Below are 15755 nucleotides of genomic sequence, written 5' to 3' on the forward strand. Positions count from 1 at the left end.
AATAAGGAGTAATAGACATAGGATTTACGAATTGTATTCTGGTCATTGTTAAAAATCATTTCTTTTTTCTACGGATATTATTAGTACAAAATATTTGTTCTTTGAGTTCAATACCCTTCGTTTGTCCAAGTGATGGTGTAATTGGGGTATTTTTTTTTCAGGATACCAACAGACATCTCATGATCCGCCTTTCCATAACCCTGAAAGCGTGTAAAATATACAAATTAGATCATCTGCAAGTCTCACATCTTTCAGAAGTGATGATCAGTTTCAGTTCATCCCTAAAGAATAAAGGATTTACAAAAAATGCCTTTGCTGTTCTATGGGATAATGTTCGATGTGCACACAGAATCAATTAATTTTGAATGTCAATTGTTTCAGATTGGGAGGTCCTCGCCTACCGCGAATCAAGTTTCTTGTACAAATAGAATTTCAAGCTATATCCATTTTCACTCTTGCACTATCAGTTTAATTTTCATCAAACTCTCGAGTCCTACCGTGACTTTTATCCTCGACTTAATAACGCGACGATGTTTTATGAACAGTATTCGAACATCAGCGAGTAACTCTAAAGTTTCGAGCTTGGGTGCTCGACGGCCAGGGAAGGCTTTTAATCATTCAAATCTCTCGCCTAATGTGTTTATAGCGATCTTTTAGGCCTGGGCTACTTTGTCAAAGTGAGGTTTTTCATTAATCAGTAGTACCACGATGCTTTTTATGTAGGATAATTAAGAATAACAGGTTTTGTATAGTACATTCGAAGATTAAACGACTTTCTGTTTCGATTACGTCAGCAGTGTCTCAGAGAACTACGACCTTGTTCAAATTTTCAATCAAAAAAAAGAAGTCCATCGAAGAGTTCATACTAAGGAAGACTTTTCTACTCCAATGCAATCACAACAATGTTCTATCTATTCCATTAAATCTAGAGAGGATCCAATGCGGGCTCGAAACGTTGAGTCAACATTATTCGGGAACGAACAAGTGGTTTTGTAGATTGAATTTATTCCATTAAAGGAAAAAAAAAAGAAAATGCAAGGATGACTTTCATTTCACCACAGCATGGAAACTTGGCATACGTTTTTTCCTGAACAATAATTGCAAGGATTCCTAGCCTGTCCATGACTATACCAAGCTATCAATTTATTAAAATGAATAGGTGAACATGGTTTTTCTGTAAAGTCGATTTTCTTCGATGGATGTAACAAGGTGTTGAGTTGGAGCATTCGAATTGAAGCAATGCAAGCAAAACACACGAGAAAGCTCGTATGAGCTTATTTTAACTTGTACTTATTTTTGCGACTTCGCCAAATTCACGAATTCTATGCAGATTCATTATCTTCAACTTCTCATCTTCGGAATGAATTTATTTACTTCTTTGGTTCACGATCAGCGTGTTAAACTGCGCTGTGAGCTCTGAACAAAATAAGGATCTGCTGTGCCGTGAACTTAGAAAGGTTAATAACCGCTGGATTAAATCGACGAGGTTACGAAGTTCGTTAGGAGGTATTAATTTTGCAACTCGCCTGAGAATATCCGTATACTTTGAGGGTCCTCTCGTCGGGGTCGTGCTCGATTCTTCCGCCACCCATACACTTTGCCGTCAAACCGGGGATCGCCGTCACCTTTGCGTTTGCTATATCGAAAATGTCCGCTGAAACAGAGAGGGTGAACAGTTGGTTTATATACCATGACGGGGATGTACAAAGCTTCAAGGTCCACTTCGTCCCTTCAACCCATTAACCGTGTTGTTTTTCCACGAGAAACTCTTCCTGTACGAGGGATTACAAATGGGTCAAGGATAAAGATGATGGTAGATGATGTTCAATCTAACCATCTAATAATTGAAAAATATCATCATCTTTACTCTTGAGTGGAAAAAAAAGATACCAATTTCTTTAATTCTAAAAGTTTGTTCATCGAGGAACTTTTGATCATTTTCTGTAGATGTTCTGATCCTGTTAATTACTGATCTTCAGGATATAAGTTTACGTCGATTAAATCTTTAGTGCTCGTGAATTTTGGTAGAAGTAGGAGTGAAATCTTAGTGGAATTGAAAGCATTTCCACTATTTTCACGTTAAAAAATCAAGGAAGCTCGAAGCATTCCGCGGGAAGGGACATCGATCGGTGATTACTCGCATGCTTTCGTTTCCAGGAACTAAAAATCAGATTTTCTCTTCTACGACGTCCCTCGAGAATCCATTTCCTCTTCCCTGACGAACGCATAAATCAATATTTCGCGACCGGTCCACGAAACGAGATCAAGTAATCTTGTTAAGGGGATATTCAGCACCAAAATATTTGAAAACTTGTTTGTTATCTGTTACTGCATGTATTTTGAGCTTTTGTTTATCGAAAAATTCCTAAAATTGATGAAAACGCTGCAGGGAGGTACTATATCAGATTTTTTTTTATATTAGGACAATTTTTCTGAATCACATAACAGTAATAAATTATCTAAAAAAAAAAAAAAAGAACTGTACATTTATGTAACTGAATTCCCATGATTATTAAACAAAGAAAAATATATAGTATATGTATATCGGTCGGTGACGGATCAACCGAGTATACTATTGGAAGCGGGGCGAGCATTTTTTTTAAATAACGAATAAGCCGTTCGTGCGCGCACATATGATACGCCGCATTAACAGTGAAAAGAGTCACGTTTTGTTTTGAACTTTGTTCGAGCTGCACGCCGTAGAGCATATGGTTAAATAAACGCGACGAAACGTCCAACAGTTTATTCAAAAACGCGAGGCATTGCGATCATCTTGATTTCTATTAGCCACAGACAATATTAATACATCCCATGATATTTATTTCCCTTTTTAGTATATTTACTCTCGCGACCAATGTAAATTTACGTCGATAGGAATGCACCATTATGAATTTGATTTGTTAGACGTATCAAACGTTTAGAGCAGTGATTCCCAAACTGTGAGCCGCGATATATTTTAAATATGTAAAATATAAATGTAATATGTAAAAATGTAAGAGAAATAAAAATAAATATTGGTAAAGTTGAATAATAAAGAAATTAAATCTTATGAAATAGTAACACTTATATTTAGTTAGCTTGTGCCACAAAATGTAGTCTGTCTAACATAATTCAGATTAGTCTCATATTGATTGGTGTTAAAGGAGCCGCCGAGAATAATTTGTATACTAAGAAAGCCGCGGGTTTAAACAGTTTGGGAACCTCTGGTTTAGAGGAAAGAGTCGATATTTTATCAATTAGTTCTAGTATGACTTTCTCAATATTAACGATGAAATTAAATTTTCAGTAAAAGTAAAAGTGGTGAAAAACATGTTAAAATTTACAAAGAAGTTCGAAGAAGAAAGTGCTTCAAACTTGGGCCGCCTAGGACTCCCAAAAGCACGATACAAGGAGATAAGTCAGACATTAACCACTTTCCTCTACATACGCAGTTTTGTGTCCTTAGAAAAAAAATTCCAAAACCGGCATTTTTTTGGCCCCTAAGATGGCGTTCCGTCTCGAAGCTCCGGTTAAGAGCTTAATTGTTCACCAGCCGCGTATCTACAGGTTGCAAACGTATCGGATACAGTGTGTGCACGCGTACCTTGATCCACACGTGGCCGCGACATCCTTTGAGGTGTTCTAGACTATGGTGTATCGCGTGTTAACGCAGGAGGAACGATCAGAGAAACTTCCATAGGAGGATTGCACCGGAACTATGTAGGTAGTTTCCTGTGAAAGCAAAGCCACCGACAAATTAGATCCATTGATTCTCCTAGCTTCGAAGGTGTTCGGGGCTAACCAACGCGCGCTCCCTCCTTCTTGAATTACTTATGAGAATTTTAGCGAAAGTTTCATCCTTCGTTTCGTCTTTTTCAAAAGAGAAGTTTCGTGCGATTTGTTCGTTTCATATGTTTGTTCACACAAAGAATAATTTATTTTTCCCAATAGAAAACTGTTCAGAGAACAGCTGCACGATTTCAAAGACAACGCGAGGTAAGTTGAAGTTTTTCTACCTTTTTCGTAAGCGGAGATCATTGGAGAATCAAAGGCGGTCTTTACCTTTGCTTGCCGACATTTTCTTTTTATATATCTAATGGAGCTTCAACGGCTGCTCAAAGGAAAACCATATGAATCAGATATGAAGATCAGGTATTAAAGAAAACAAGCCTGGATAGGATTCGTGAGGTTTGATTGGTTTGTAAAAATAAAACTATCGCATATGTTGATTGTATAGTTTCCAACTGTATAAGAATCAAATTGTAGCTCCGTAAATATTTTCACGAGTATGTCTGGCACACAAAGTATTAAACTATCCTACTCCTTATGTGTCAGACCAGCAATTCAGGAAGGCTTAACCAATGCATCTGTGTAATGTACATAAACAAAAAGCGTTCTTGGCAAAACAAAAAAAAAAAAGATCTTTGTCTTTGCTCACAATCTTCTTTTCTTGAAAATCTATCGCTGCGAAATTCACCGCGGTAAATTTCTACCTGTGTAGCATTCGTAAAAATGTTTCCAAGGAAGATTCCCCGTGGAAACACGAGCTTCGTGTTAATGTGAAGAGTACACCTTGATCATAAGTCAAGAAAAGAGATTTCCAATTCGAGGCCAATGTATCGTTCGGCTCTATGAAACGGAGAAAGGACCACTGGCAAAAGAGACAGGATTGCTCGACGTCGCTTCGCCCCGGACAATCGGAGACAACTTCGTTTTCTTCGACGATAAAGGGAACCCATGCATATTAAATACGATTTTATTGTCCGGCATTCAGACGACGGGATTGCATGAATTCCGTTGAATGAAACCGCCGACACAGAAGCGACGATAGCAGAAGAGCTCCTGGCTGCCGGACAGACGAGACGGAAAAAGGCGATATTGGCTTGTCAAGAAATTAATATCGTTTCGCAGTCTAGCGTAATTCGCTCCTCAGAGGCATTCAAATTTAAAGTTTAGCAGACAGGAACCAGCAGCCGATAATAACGGTTATTATGTATAGCTGATGGGGAAAAGAAAAAGATATAACCGAAGCGAACCTTTTTAAAAATGACATTAATTTCCTGGCAATTCGAAACTTCAAATGGCGTACATTTTTTTAAATCGATCGAGTCACGTGGAATCATTCGTGCAAAGTAGGTCCTGCAAGCAACAATCGAAGGATCGCTCGTACCAAATACTTTCAATATTTCGCACAGTACCTTCGATTCCTTGTAGTCATCACACCCTGTTAAGGGGGTATTATCGTCTAGAAGTTTGTTTTTTCAGTAATTGTTAGGAATTAATTATGCGTAAACTATTAAACTTACAGTACCAGGGTTTTTTTTATGCATAATGAAACACGTTTCAACTAACAACACAAATTTTTATGAAATACTTGATTGAAATCTATACAAGTTATGCGCTGTTATGCAGGTTGTGGCATGAGACGCTCGTTCAATCGGGCGCACAGGCTGTGGCGGTTCTAGTTGTCTGAGACAGAAAAACAAATTTTTTTTCAATCTATATGAATGTAGTGATCGTCTGAACTAGAATTAAGTAAGTACTAAATTTTTTATCGAAATCGCAGGTGTTTGAAAATTAAGGTTTAATTTTCCCGGAAAATTGTCAATTAAAATATGAGAGCAGGGCGAAAATATTCAAGCTATCGGTATAATTCTAGTTCAGACCAAAGGTGATGGTGCCCTCGAAATGTGGGTAAAACTAGAAGTCAGTCGGTCTAATAGTTTTTGAGAAAAACGTGCGCCCGACTTGAAAAATGTCGTTTCGAGAAAAACGCGTTTAAAGTTTGCTATACATTTAGCACTAATACTGGTGAACAGCCTTTAAGCCTCTGTAACTATGAGAGCTCTACGAATTTCAAATTAATATTTTAGAGGCACTTTCTCAAAACCCTAAATGATAAGAAAATGCAAAAGAAAAAAAATCGAATTTTTGAAGTTTCTAGACGATAATACCCCCTTAAAGAAGGGCAATGAACCAACGTAAACGTAGGAAAAATGTTCAGCGAAAGGGAAGAGGACACATGACAAACTAGGCGTTCAATCTTGGCCTGGTTCACCCTCCCAGCCTCCTGAAACTTTGACGTAGCGTTTATCTTGGTCCGTCTCGTCAGTGCGTATTCCATTAATTCTGACTCGTGGACTTTCGGCCAGAGAGAGCAGAGATGATGGGAAAGGGCTAAATGGAAACGTATGAAATAGAAAAAAAAAAATGAAGATACGCTCGTACGCGCGAAAGCAGAAATCACCTTTAAGATTTCCTTGAGGGAGAAATACGGTTTATTACCCGCAGCTTCTTTCTCGTAGTTTGAGGATTACGCTGTCCCCATTCGTCGTTGATCAAAACGAATGTATGTATGTGGTCAGCCTGCTCGCGATTGAAATGAACCGAACCTTCTGCCGTTGGAAAGAAATCCACTTGGTCACTCAATGCCACTGGAGAGGCCATCCACGCCATAACAAAAGGAAGAACGTAGAGCTTGGAAGCTTTCCAACGGTATTAAGTTGTTCTATAAATCCCTCGCGCCTCGACTAGCGTTCGAAGTCGCTTGGATTTTAACGGGTTTCCATTTTTTGGACATAGTTTGCCCGACGAAGTTCAACTTTAACTTACCGCTGAGAACAAGGAGGTCAACGAAATTCACGGGTGCATAATATTGCACGAGCTTCAACTCGGACGTAGTGCAATATTCGCGACCAAGAACGTATCTCAATTTGTGGAGAACGGTGTAATCAACCCTCCAAACCGCCAACAATAGCTTTCTGAATACTCAAAATACACATGGATTCGGTGAAGAATAGAAAACACGATTCAATACCAATCCATCGCGTTAAACGTATTTCAAAGTTCGTTTCGAACCGTGCGAGGAAACACTTATGGAGCATTTCAAGTGCATTTCATATTGGCTTGTGTAATTTGGTATTTCTACTAACCAATCAACTTCATTCTGAACTGTATTATCATGACTAGACTGAAAATCCAGATACAGAATTTAAATTTACACGAAAGTATGTCTTATCTTCTAAACAGTTCAACTTGCATTTCATTGTTAATATCGATGCTATTGATTCATGCTACCTCCAGAAAGATGGCGAAAGGTGTCGAATAAATACAATATACAATATACAATTCAATAAAATATTGGTACGAAAAAAGAAACTGCTTTTTCACGAGTAGAAACACGAAATTAGTTTCCAAACAACCCAATACCGCGTGCTAAATTATTTCCTCGCGTAATGAACGTGAAGACCAGAAGCTGTTTCTGTGGCAGCCATAACAGTGTCACGCACCGTCGTCCTTGTAACCTCGATTGAAATAAGAGCTCTTGATTCCACAACTGCTTCGCATACACTGGTTACCTCTATAAACCGGCAGGAACTCCCGTGTAAACGCTCGTCGTACACTAGCCGCATTATAGCCGAGCGTGGCGGGGGTGTTAGTTGGAAATTACCAGAAATCGATTAGGAAAGGGCATCTCTCGGTCACGCAGTAGGTACTAAAAGCACGGCCGAGTAAATCGTTAAGTGCAAAACACGGTAAAGGTAGAGGGCCGAGTGGGTTTCCGGTAGGTAGGTGACCAGAGCTGGGCTTTGTTTAATCCAGCTTCCGCCTCGGAGAATTCTGGACTTCGAGGTCGATGGAAGTCTGTTTTTCAGCCATGTGTCGATTAAGCATTCAACGAGATACGGCAAAGTACTTGGAAAATATTCTTTCCGAAGTGAAGGATGTATCCATGACGAAAATGTTCGAGAACAAGCTTCGTTAAAATAGGGCACTGACATTGATATACCACGACGATAAAGCATTGGCTTTACGATTTATTAGGTCATCTCGTAAGTTCGTGAAAATTATATTCATGTATAATAGAGTACAGTAAAGACTGGATAAGTACAAGACAGGATTGACTGGATAAATGCAAGATGACTATCTCCATCACTTGTAGGAGTTCTCCCTTGACGCTCGGTAAGCGAGGAGTGTAATACGATTCTAACCGAGATATGTTTTGTTACATTACTATTGTCTCACCGATACGCTTCTCCCGACTGCTTTTTTCCCTCGGACATCTTTCTCTTTCACTCTCTAAATGTAAACACAATAGAAACCTCGACTAGATAACTGCAATGTTTAGGTTCCGATTTTCTTGCACTTATCCAGTCTTTACTGTACTACATAATGACTTTGCTGAAGGTATGTTTCACATAAATTTGAATAGCAGAGCAATACAGTAGCTAATGAACTAGACATTTGTTACATTGCACTCAAATGTTGTCGGATGTTAATACACTTGTATGTAGAGATTCGAAACCAGCTTGTACAATCTAAATACTTTAAAAGTATTGTAGTATCTGCGCCTCCCATACCCAACAAAAAAGAGTCAAACGAGAACACGAAACGTAGGGTACGGGATTGGTCGCGTAGGTAAAGCGGTCGACTGTGGATCCGAGGATCGTGGCTTCGAATCCCCGTGCCTTATTTTTCGTTTAGACTCCTACAGTATATACATACCCTACAAAAATTCAAGAAAGTAGAAAAAGATGTGAAATCGAAATGAGCAGCCAGTACATGAAGGTCCTTTCCAGTAAAGTGCAAAGTGACACTGTGTAACATAATACAAATCGGTGCTTTCCAACTATGCGCAGCTAAAATGCTGTGTTCAACAGTGCAGTTGTTCAGACCCTAATGACAACTCATGTAAACTGACTGCTTCGCAGTTTAGCGGTGACACGAAGAAGCTAAATAGCGTATCAATCACAAACTTTCTTGAATTTTTTACGGGATCTTCTATTTTTTTATGATTACTCTGTAAGTCCTCCACTGTTTCATGAACTTGGTGTAATTTTTTTACTTTTTTGAAGTTTTTTATGGGGATCTCACTTCTTTTTACAAAGATAATTTGTATAGTGATAACCATATACTTCCCAATACAATATCACTACACGTAGCCTTCAAAATAATTATTCAATTTGCGGCGTCCAAATGTCAGAAATACAAACTGACAGGTTATACAAGTTAGAAATGAACGAGCGGCGTGAGCGGCAGCCATATTACAATTCCGGCCGACGAGCCCTGCCGACGACTGATTCCCAGAGTCGACGAATCGACGAACGGCCTTAGCTCCTATTGGCTAAGTGTTGACGAAAAGAATAAGAATAAGAATCAGAATCAGAAGAAAAATCTACAATTTCTGACCGATTCATGATATGATATTACGATATCTCAGTTGTACATGAACCGATTTGATTGATTTTGGTTTTATTAGAAAGCTTACATGCGATTTACATGAGAAAAATGCCTTTAAATTTAGAAAATATTGCAGGCGTGATGAGATATTAATGAAACAAGTTTCAGGTTAGGTTGGAATCGCAGTTTTACGAGCAAAAGATACGTGGTAGCGTCAGCGCCAGTGCAGTGTACAGGGTGGCGGAAATTTGGTCATGTACTTGGCGTCGAGACGCTACCGCATCTCTAGACAACTGAATATCACGTTTTCCGAGTGATAATCGAATCCCACAAAGTAAACATTATATCCCATTGGGTTTAACTTTGTTTTGTAAGAACATATCGAATTTAATCCCATCAGTAGTGCCGATTGTTGTTTCCTCGCAGGCCTTAGAGTCTGATTAAAATGTCCAACCCTATACGACTCGCAATTCCTTCCAGGATTAATCTTACTCTCCACAGTACGTCTCGAGCACAATTTCAGTTTGAAAAGTTATAGAAAGTTAAACAAGTCAGAAAATTGAAGATAAGAGAACTTTACTTAATACGTAAATACACGGACATAATCTCGAAGTATGTGAAAGGGCACAACTAATTCGAGGACCTACAGCGTTGATAACGGCGTGTACGTCAGATTCAACGAAGGTGGCTGGATTTGATTTATGCGAGCTTGGGGATTGATTTTTATCGGCGCGGTTTTCCGATCCCGTCGTGTCAAGATTTACGACATCGTTTACGCTCGTGAGCGTCTAGTAGAGATACATCGCGCCTCCGCAGATTGTGTGATCGTTTCTCGCCAAGCTGTGACATGATTGAAATCTATTTTGACACCGTTTCCACAATTTTACGCGATGTCGATAGAATTTTGCTGCAAAACCTTTTCATAGATTCAACACGTTGGCTATCCACGTCATCCATGCCCATACCGACGACCCGCGATTCTGTCCACGAGGCATAAGTGCTCGCTAAAAGATTTTAGCGAAACAAGCAAAGGTGATCGCTGCACGCTGCGAATCGGCCGGCTTTACGAGAGCTCGACCGTCAAAGCTGCAATTATCGACTAACAGCGAAACGTACGTCGTGTGAAAAAGGTCGAGGGAAGTTAATTAGAGCGGCATAATCATTATTCTCGACTTCATACGAAATGATCGAAAGAAACTATAGCTTTGTCCTTTTGATGGTCATTTACTTTCACTGAGCAAAGAGAAATTATAGATTCTTGATGTCCAACTGGGTGGGATTTACTGATAATAATGAAAATGAAGATGTTGGTGTTTCGTATAGTGATTTTTTAGGTACAGACTACAACTGATAGTCGTACACTCATTGAGATTTTCTGACACCCTACAATTTTTAAAATTATAGTTATGAATGGCACGAAATTCAGGATTTGAAACGTTACGATAAATAATGTTTGCTCGATAACGATCTTTCTAACCTTCAACACCTCTAATGATTTCGAAGAAGAAGAAGATTAGGTATTTTCTTCTTTAAGTCGAAGCAGTCCTCAAATCAAACCGTCAACAATGGCTTGACCCTCGTTTAATTACTCAGGCGATTCGTTAGGAACCACGTTACCCAGCGTTAACTAGGAGTAATTCAGAGACGTTGGCTCCTCTCAATGTTCCTCTGCGGTTTTGTCTGCGGAGTTCAACAGTCGGGAACTGTTGAACTGTTGAGGTTTCGCGTAAAAGCCACTGGAGCAGTCGGCGAATCCGAATCATCAACCCAACTCCCCTGGTGTAACTAAGTTTCGAATTAAACGCGAAACGTAGAGATGCCGCATTGATTAGTTTAGGTGTGACACTTAGACGAGGATCAATCGCCAATGGTTGACACTCCTGACCGTCTAACGGTGGACAATTTGACACTGAGTCTTCCTATCCATCTGTACATCTCGAAGTAAATTACATTATCGAAACGTTGTCTCAGTGCGTTGATTACAGGTCCTCGGTTACCTACATTTTCTAGTAATATTCTTCTCAATGTAGCACTAGTAAATTATCATTAAATGGTAAAGTATACATCTTCGCGAGTTCATATAGAAATGGTACAAAAACATTTGTAGAGAGTATACAGAACGCGGAGTACGGTGGAATAAAAATGTTACGAACAGAGAGCACGATGCTGTAGTTGAATGTAATTATATTATACATCGCAATTAGTGAACAGTGAGTGAGTAAATCTTGACATTCCAGCTTATAATTAGACTCTAGATCGATCCTACTAGTAAACAACAATGAATATTCCCGGGACCAACTCCTCGGCGACGAAGATCATTCGTGAAATTAATAATTGGGTCGAAAATTAACATGCCATTTCCCAGACTCGAGTGTACCGTGGCAAGTGCAGCATTTAACGTTGTTCCCAGCGATGCGTTATCAATACTTGAAAATAGTTCAAGGTACACTAGGCGATTTTCTCATCGACAAGATTACTTTTTATGGCGCCAACGCGAGGAAACGTCGAACGCTATCGAGTCTGCTATCGAACCCCGATCGAGAGGCAATGTCGAGGAAAATCGACGTTGTAGGAAAGCATCGTACATGGATGGTTTTTTTTTAAATTCTTATCTAGGTAACAATTTTAAAATAAACACTCTCGAAGACCTTCTCATCGTATTTTTGTTGTTGTTGCCAATAATTACCAAAATTTGGTTTAATCCCCTCATCTGTTACTCGACAAATAAGAGATTATTAATCTCTTGTCTCTTATTAATTAGAATTTGAATCGTAAATTAAACTATGTTCAATGGGAAAAGGAAAGCTTGAACCGAATACATGTCTCCTCGGCATTACGTGACTAAAAGCTTACCGATGCTTCAACGCTAACTTTCGTCAGCTTATTTTCCAGAGGGCAGCTTACGCAAACTTTTAATCTCGTTCTTTCCAACTACCATCTGGACCAACACCCACGGCGAGGGAACATCTTCAATGCAAATACACGGGAAATATTCGTGTGTGGGTGTTGAAATGAATCGGCTACTGGTGGGAACATCCCGTTAATTGGATGTACGTTTAAAGGATGCGCTTACGGACTTTTTTAGTTTTTCTAAACTACTTTCGAATGAATTATATTCGTTTTATAGAATCAGTTTTGTGCATTCAATTTAACTCCGTGCTTACGGAGATTTCTGATCAGATTTCAATTGTCCAATTGATACTTTCACAAACGAAGTCGATTTCCTAGGATTAATTGGAAGGCTTGGACAAAAATGAAATTGGATATATTGGGTATTCAAAAAAGTTCGTGGCGTTTCTCAACCATTTGCATGATTTCATCATATCGTTCTGTGATTGGTCGACCACAGCGTGATCCACCTTTAACATCAAAATTTTGATACAGCATTTTGTCCGTAAACACCACAAATTTTTTCACAAGCCTGTGTAGCATTCTCGCCTTGATCTAAGTGATATTGTAAAATGTAGCGAATTTGCTCATTATTTATCTCCATGTTCAAGACATTATTACTGCTAAATCCATAAAGAAATTTGATACCTGTTTTTCCTATCCGTAGTATAAACTGTAACCTTCCAAATGACATCTAGTATGTCCCAATAGGTTACGTGTAAACAAAGATATAGGTACGATGTTACATCAATCTAGCGACAAAACGCCACGAACTTTTTCGAATGCCCATCATATAGATAATAGTTAGTACCTGTAACTTTCCATGTGAAATTCGAAGCGGATTAATCGTCCAAGTGCAACTTTTCATCATAACAACAAACAATTCTCTGACAAATCGCGATTCTGCTTATGCCTCGAGACTTGAAACAGCTCGCGTTTATTTTGGATGATTTAGACACTAATAGTCGCATCAATATTAATATTTGCCGGAAAGCCTCTCAGCTTTTTCATCGGAGGGTCCCTTGTAAACCCTGCTGCATGCTATCCGCGGTCCAAGGATTAATTTACGACTGTGGTACACGAGTAAAAAAAAAATGTTTTATCCTCGGGCGACGAGCTAATTTGTACACCGACACACCCTATTACGGGCGTGAAACCGTGAAACACCAGGAAACATCCACCGGGGCAATATTTGTAAGAGGAGACGAGATTCACCGTCGCAATACGAAGATTAAGAGGTCTTATCCAGGCGAGATTTTCTTACTGGTGCGGTAAATAACAGGTGTGCCGTACCAAGAGGAATGTACGTCGTTGTTCGAGTCGGTTCCCTGCGCAGCATGATATCGAAAAAATACATCTTCAACGAAGATTGGGGGTGGTGGTGGTGGTGGTGGTGAAGAGATGGAGAATAAGAATTGTACCCACAGACGAGGGGGTGGCTTAGAGACAACGTTTCTACCAAGAGGAAATATCCTCCTCAATTTTCTAACAGCGAAGAAAAATTCCCTCCCCTGCAGGATTTTCAACTTTATTAAATTTGTTAGTTTTGTAAAGTAATTACATCATTTTTCCTTGGTGAACGATTACGAGGTAACCTCTTCAATTTATGTAAGTACACGTGGGATTGTTTGAGTAAAGTATCGGAGGATTCAACCCTTTTTCATTCGTGGCAGAAGAGAAATTGAAAGGAATTAATGAATGCCTTGTCAGTAATATAATGGCTGCTAGTTGCTTGTTCTATTTACAGCAATAGCTGATTGGATATAGGTAGTATATTTAGAACCGATGCATGGCCTGTACTCGTAACTGTGCGATCGTGAGAAACTACTTTCTTAATGATTCACTGGATTTCATATGGCAATACTTCACGGTGTAATCGACCGCCCGCTTGGTCCCTGCGTGAAGGATTGCTAAAATGGGATAGAAAAATGGCCAATGAAGTATCCTTAATATTCGACTATATATCTGCTGTATCGTAACGTGTGGTATTTTTCAAATTTTTCTTACGGTGACTCGTTCGATAGTTCTTTCTACGAGACGTTAGATTTCTTTAAAGTCGAATGTTTCTAAGTAGGTGGAGAATGTACTTTTGAGAACCTAATAATCTACAAAAAATGCGAAAGATGCGAGTGAGATATAAATATTATCTTTTCTTTAATTTAAGATATAATTTGTTTTACCACCATGTGAAATATGTCTGCATTCGATTGGAAAGGATGTAACGTTTATAAAGACTAGTGAACTGTTGGCAGGTTTAGCGTTAAGTCTGTACAACGAAATACGAAAGATTTTTGGCTCCTATGAGCGGGCCCTGCTCGTACATTTAGGGCTTATTTCGAAAATATTTAGCAAGAAACTAATTAATTGCAAATTTGTCCTGAAATTATTCAAAGCGTCATCCACGATATCGCGCGTTCCGTTATCGTCCGCGTTGTCCCCAGTGTAATTTAGTCGGCGAACAAGTTCCCAGTTAAATTAATCTCAGGACCCGACCAGCACGTGCGCAGGCTTCCAGAAAGTTTGACAATCATAGCACGGAGAGCTATTCAGCGCGACGATGTTGCATCGAGTTTCGAGGTTTCCGATCCATGGTCGCGAGGAGTCGATAATGAAATATCTGCGACTCGAGGCGTCGCGAGATGCTCTCGAGCACAAATGAATTTCAACTTTCCAAGAAAAGTGTCGGCGAAACTCATGCACGAAATCAATGCTCGCGGCGAACTCGACCGAGTAGAGTCCTTCCCGAACTTTCCTCCGGCGACATATCAACACGGTCGAAAACAGACGTAAAAGTTCGAAACACGACATCTTTGTCGAGCAATATCTACGTTTTGTTGGGATTACTCTATGTATAGTGGTTTTAACTCCTTCACGACTGTGAGCGCCTATAGCCGCTTAGAAATTTCTAACACGTCTTGCGACAAACTGTACGTTAATGTTAAATTCGTAAGTTATACAAATTCGGTTTAAAGGAATAAATAATATCGTTTCGATGTAGGGAAATTCAGTTCTTTGGTTATTGAAATATGTTTTCACAAAAAATGCATCCCTATCCAAAACTTCGCCGTTCTTGGTGCTCATCGTAACTCAATTCTTGCCGTCTGATACGGCCGGTGTGTATCGAAATCTGCCGTCGTCAAAGGGTTAATTGCATTAAATACAAACAAACTTTTTTTTTGGTGATTTTATACATGTTGTTCTTTCCCTCAAAAAGATCGATTTCGTGGTCGTAAAAAAATGATTTCAAAACTCCCTGATAATTCACGCTTTCTCTGTAAAGATTACTATATTTTTCCTTGATTTAGAAGATTTCCTTCGATGGATATTTTGTCGCGATTAATGACAAGCTGACGGCTGCAAACGTGTGATAAGACATAACTCTAGTCTGTCTCTACAAATAAATGGCATAAACTAATTCTAGAAAGGCACAGAATTAATGTTTGCACGTTTTATTGTGCTCAAGCTTTCAATTTGACGAATAACAAATGAATTGCGTCTTCTTGACCGAATTCGAATTAACGTGCTCTCTCAAACCCAAGCAAAGGATCTTATCGCCTCGAGTGCTCACCAGTCTTTCGATAAGCGTGTGTCAATCGAAACGTGTTCGCTTATCACACGCAACAATGCCACCATTGACGTTTATTTGAAGACGCTTGATCCGCATCCATCATCGCTGCTGAGAGGATTATCGTGATACAACATAATCA

At 39.2% G+C, this 15755-nt stretch overlaps 1 protein-coding gene across 1 annotated transcript in view; it reads right to left on the reverse strand.

Moving 5' to 3' along the window:
* Positions 1 to 42: 42 nt before the first annotated feature.
* Positions 43 to 15755, reverse strand: part of LOC128881652 (14 kDa phosphohistidine phosphatase-like) — a 124883-nt gene continuing 109170 nt past the window's right edge. The window contains exons 4-5 of the mRNA XM_054132933.1: positions 1527 to 1654; positions 43 to 200 (exon numbers count right to left, since the gene is read on the reverse strand). Of these exons, the coding sequence (XP_053988908.1) occupies positions 108 to 200; positions 1527 to 1654 (221 nt within the window). The 3' untranslated portion in view covers positions 43 to 107. The remainder of the gene's footprint in view (positions 201 to 1526; positions 1655 to 15755) is intronic.

This window comes from Hylaeus volcanicus, chromosome 8 (genome assembly GCF_026283585.1).
Source record: "Hylaeus volcanicus isolate JK05 chromosome 8, UHH_iyHylVolc1.0_haploid, whole genome shotgun sequence".
In the NCBI taxonomy this organism is placed as follows: domain Eukaryota; kingdom Metazoa; phylum Arthropoda; class Insecta; order Hymenoptera; family Colletidae; genus Hylaeus; species Hylaeus volcanicus.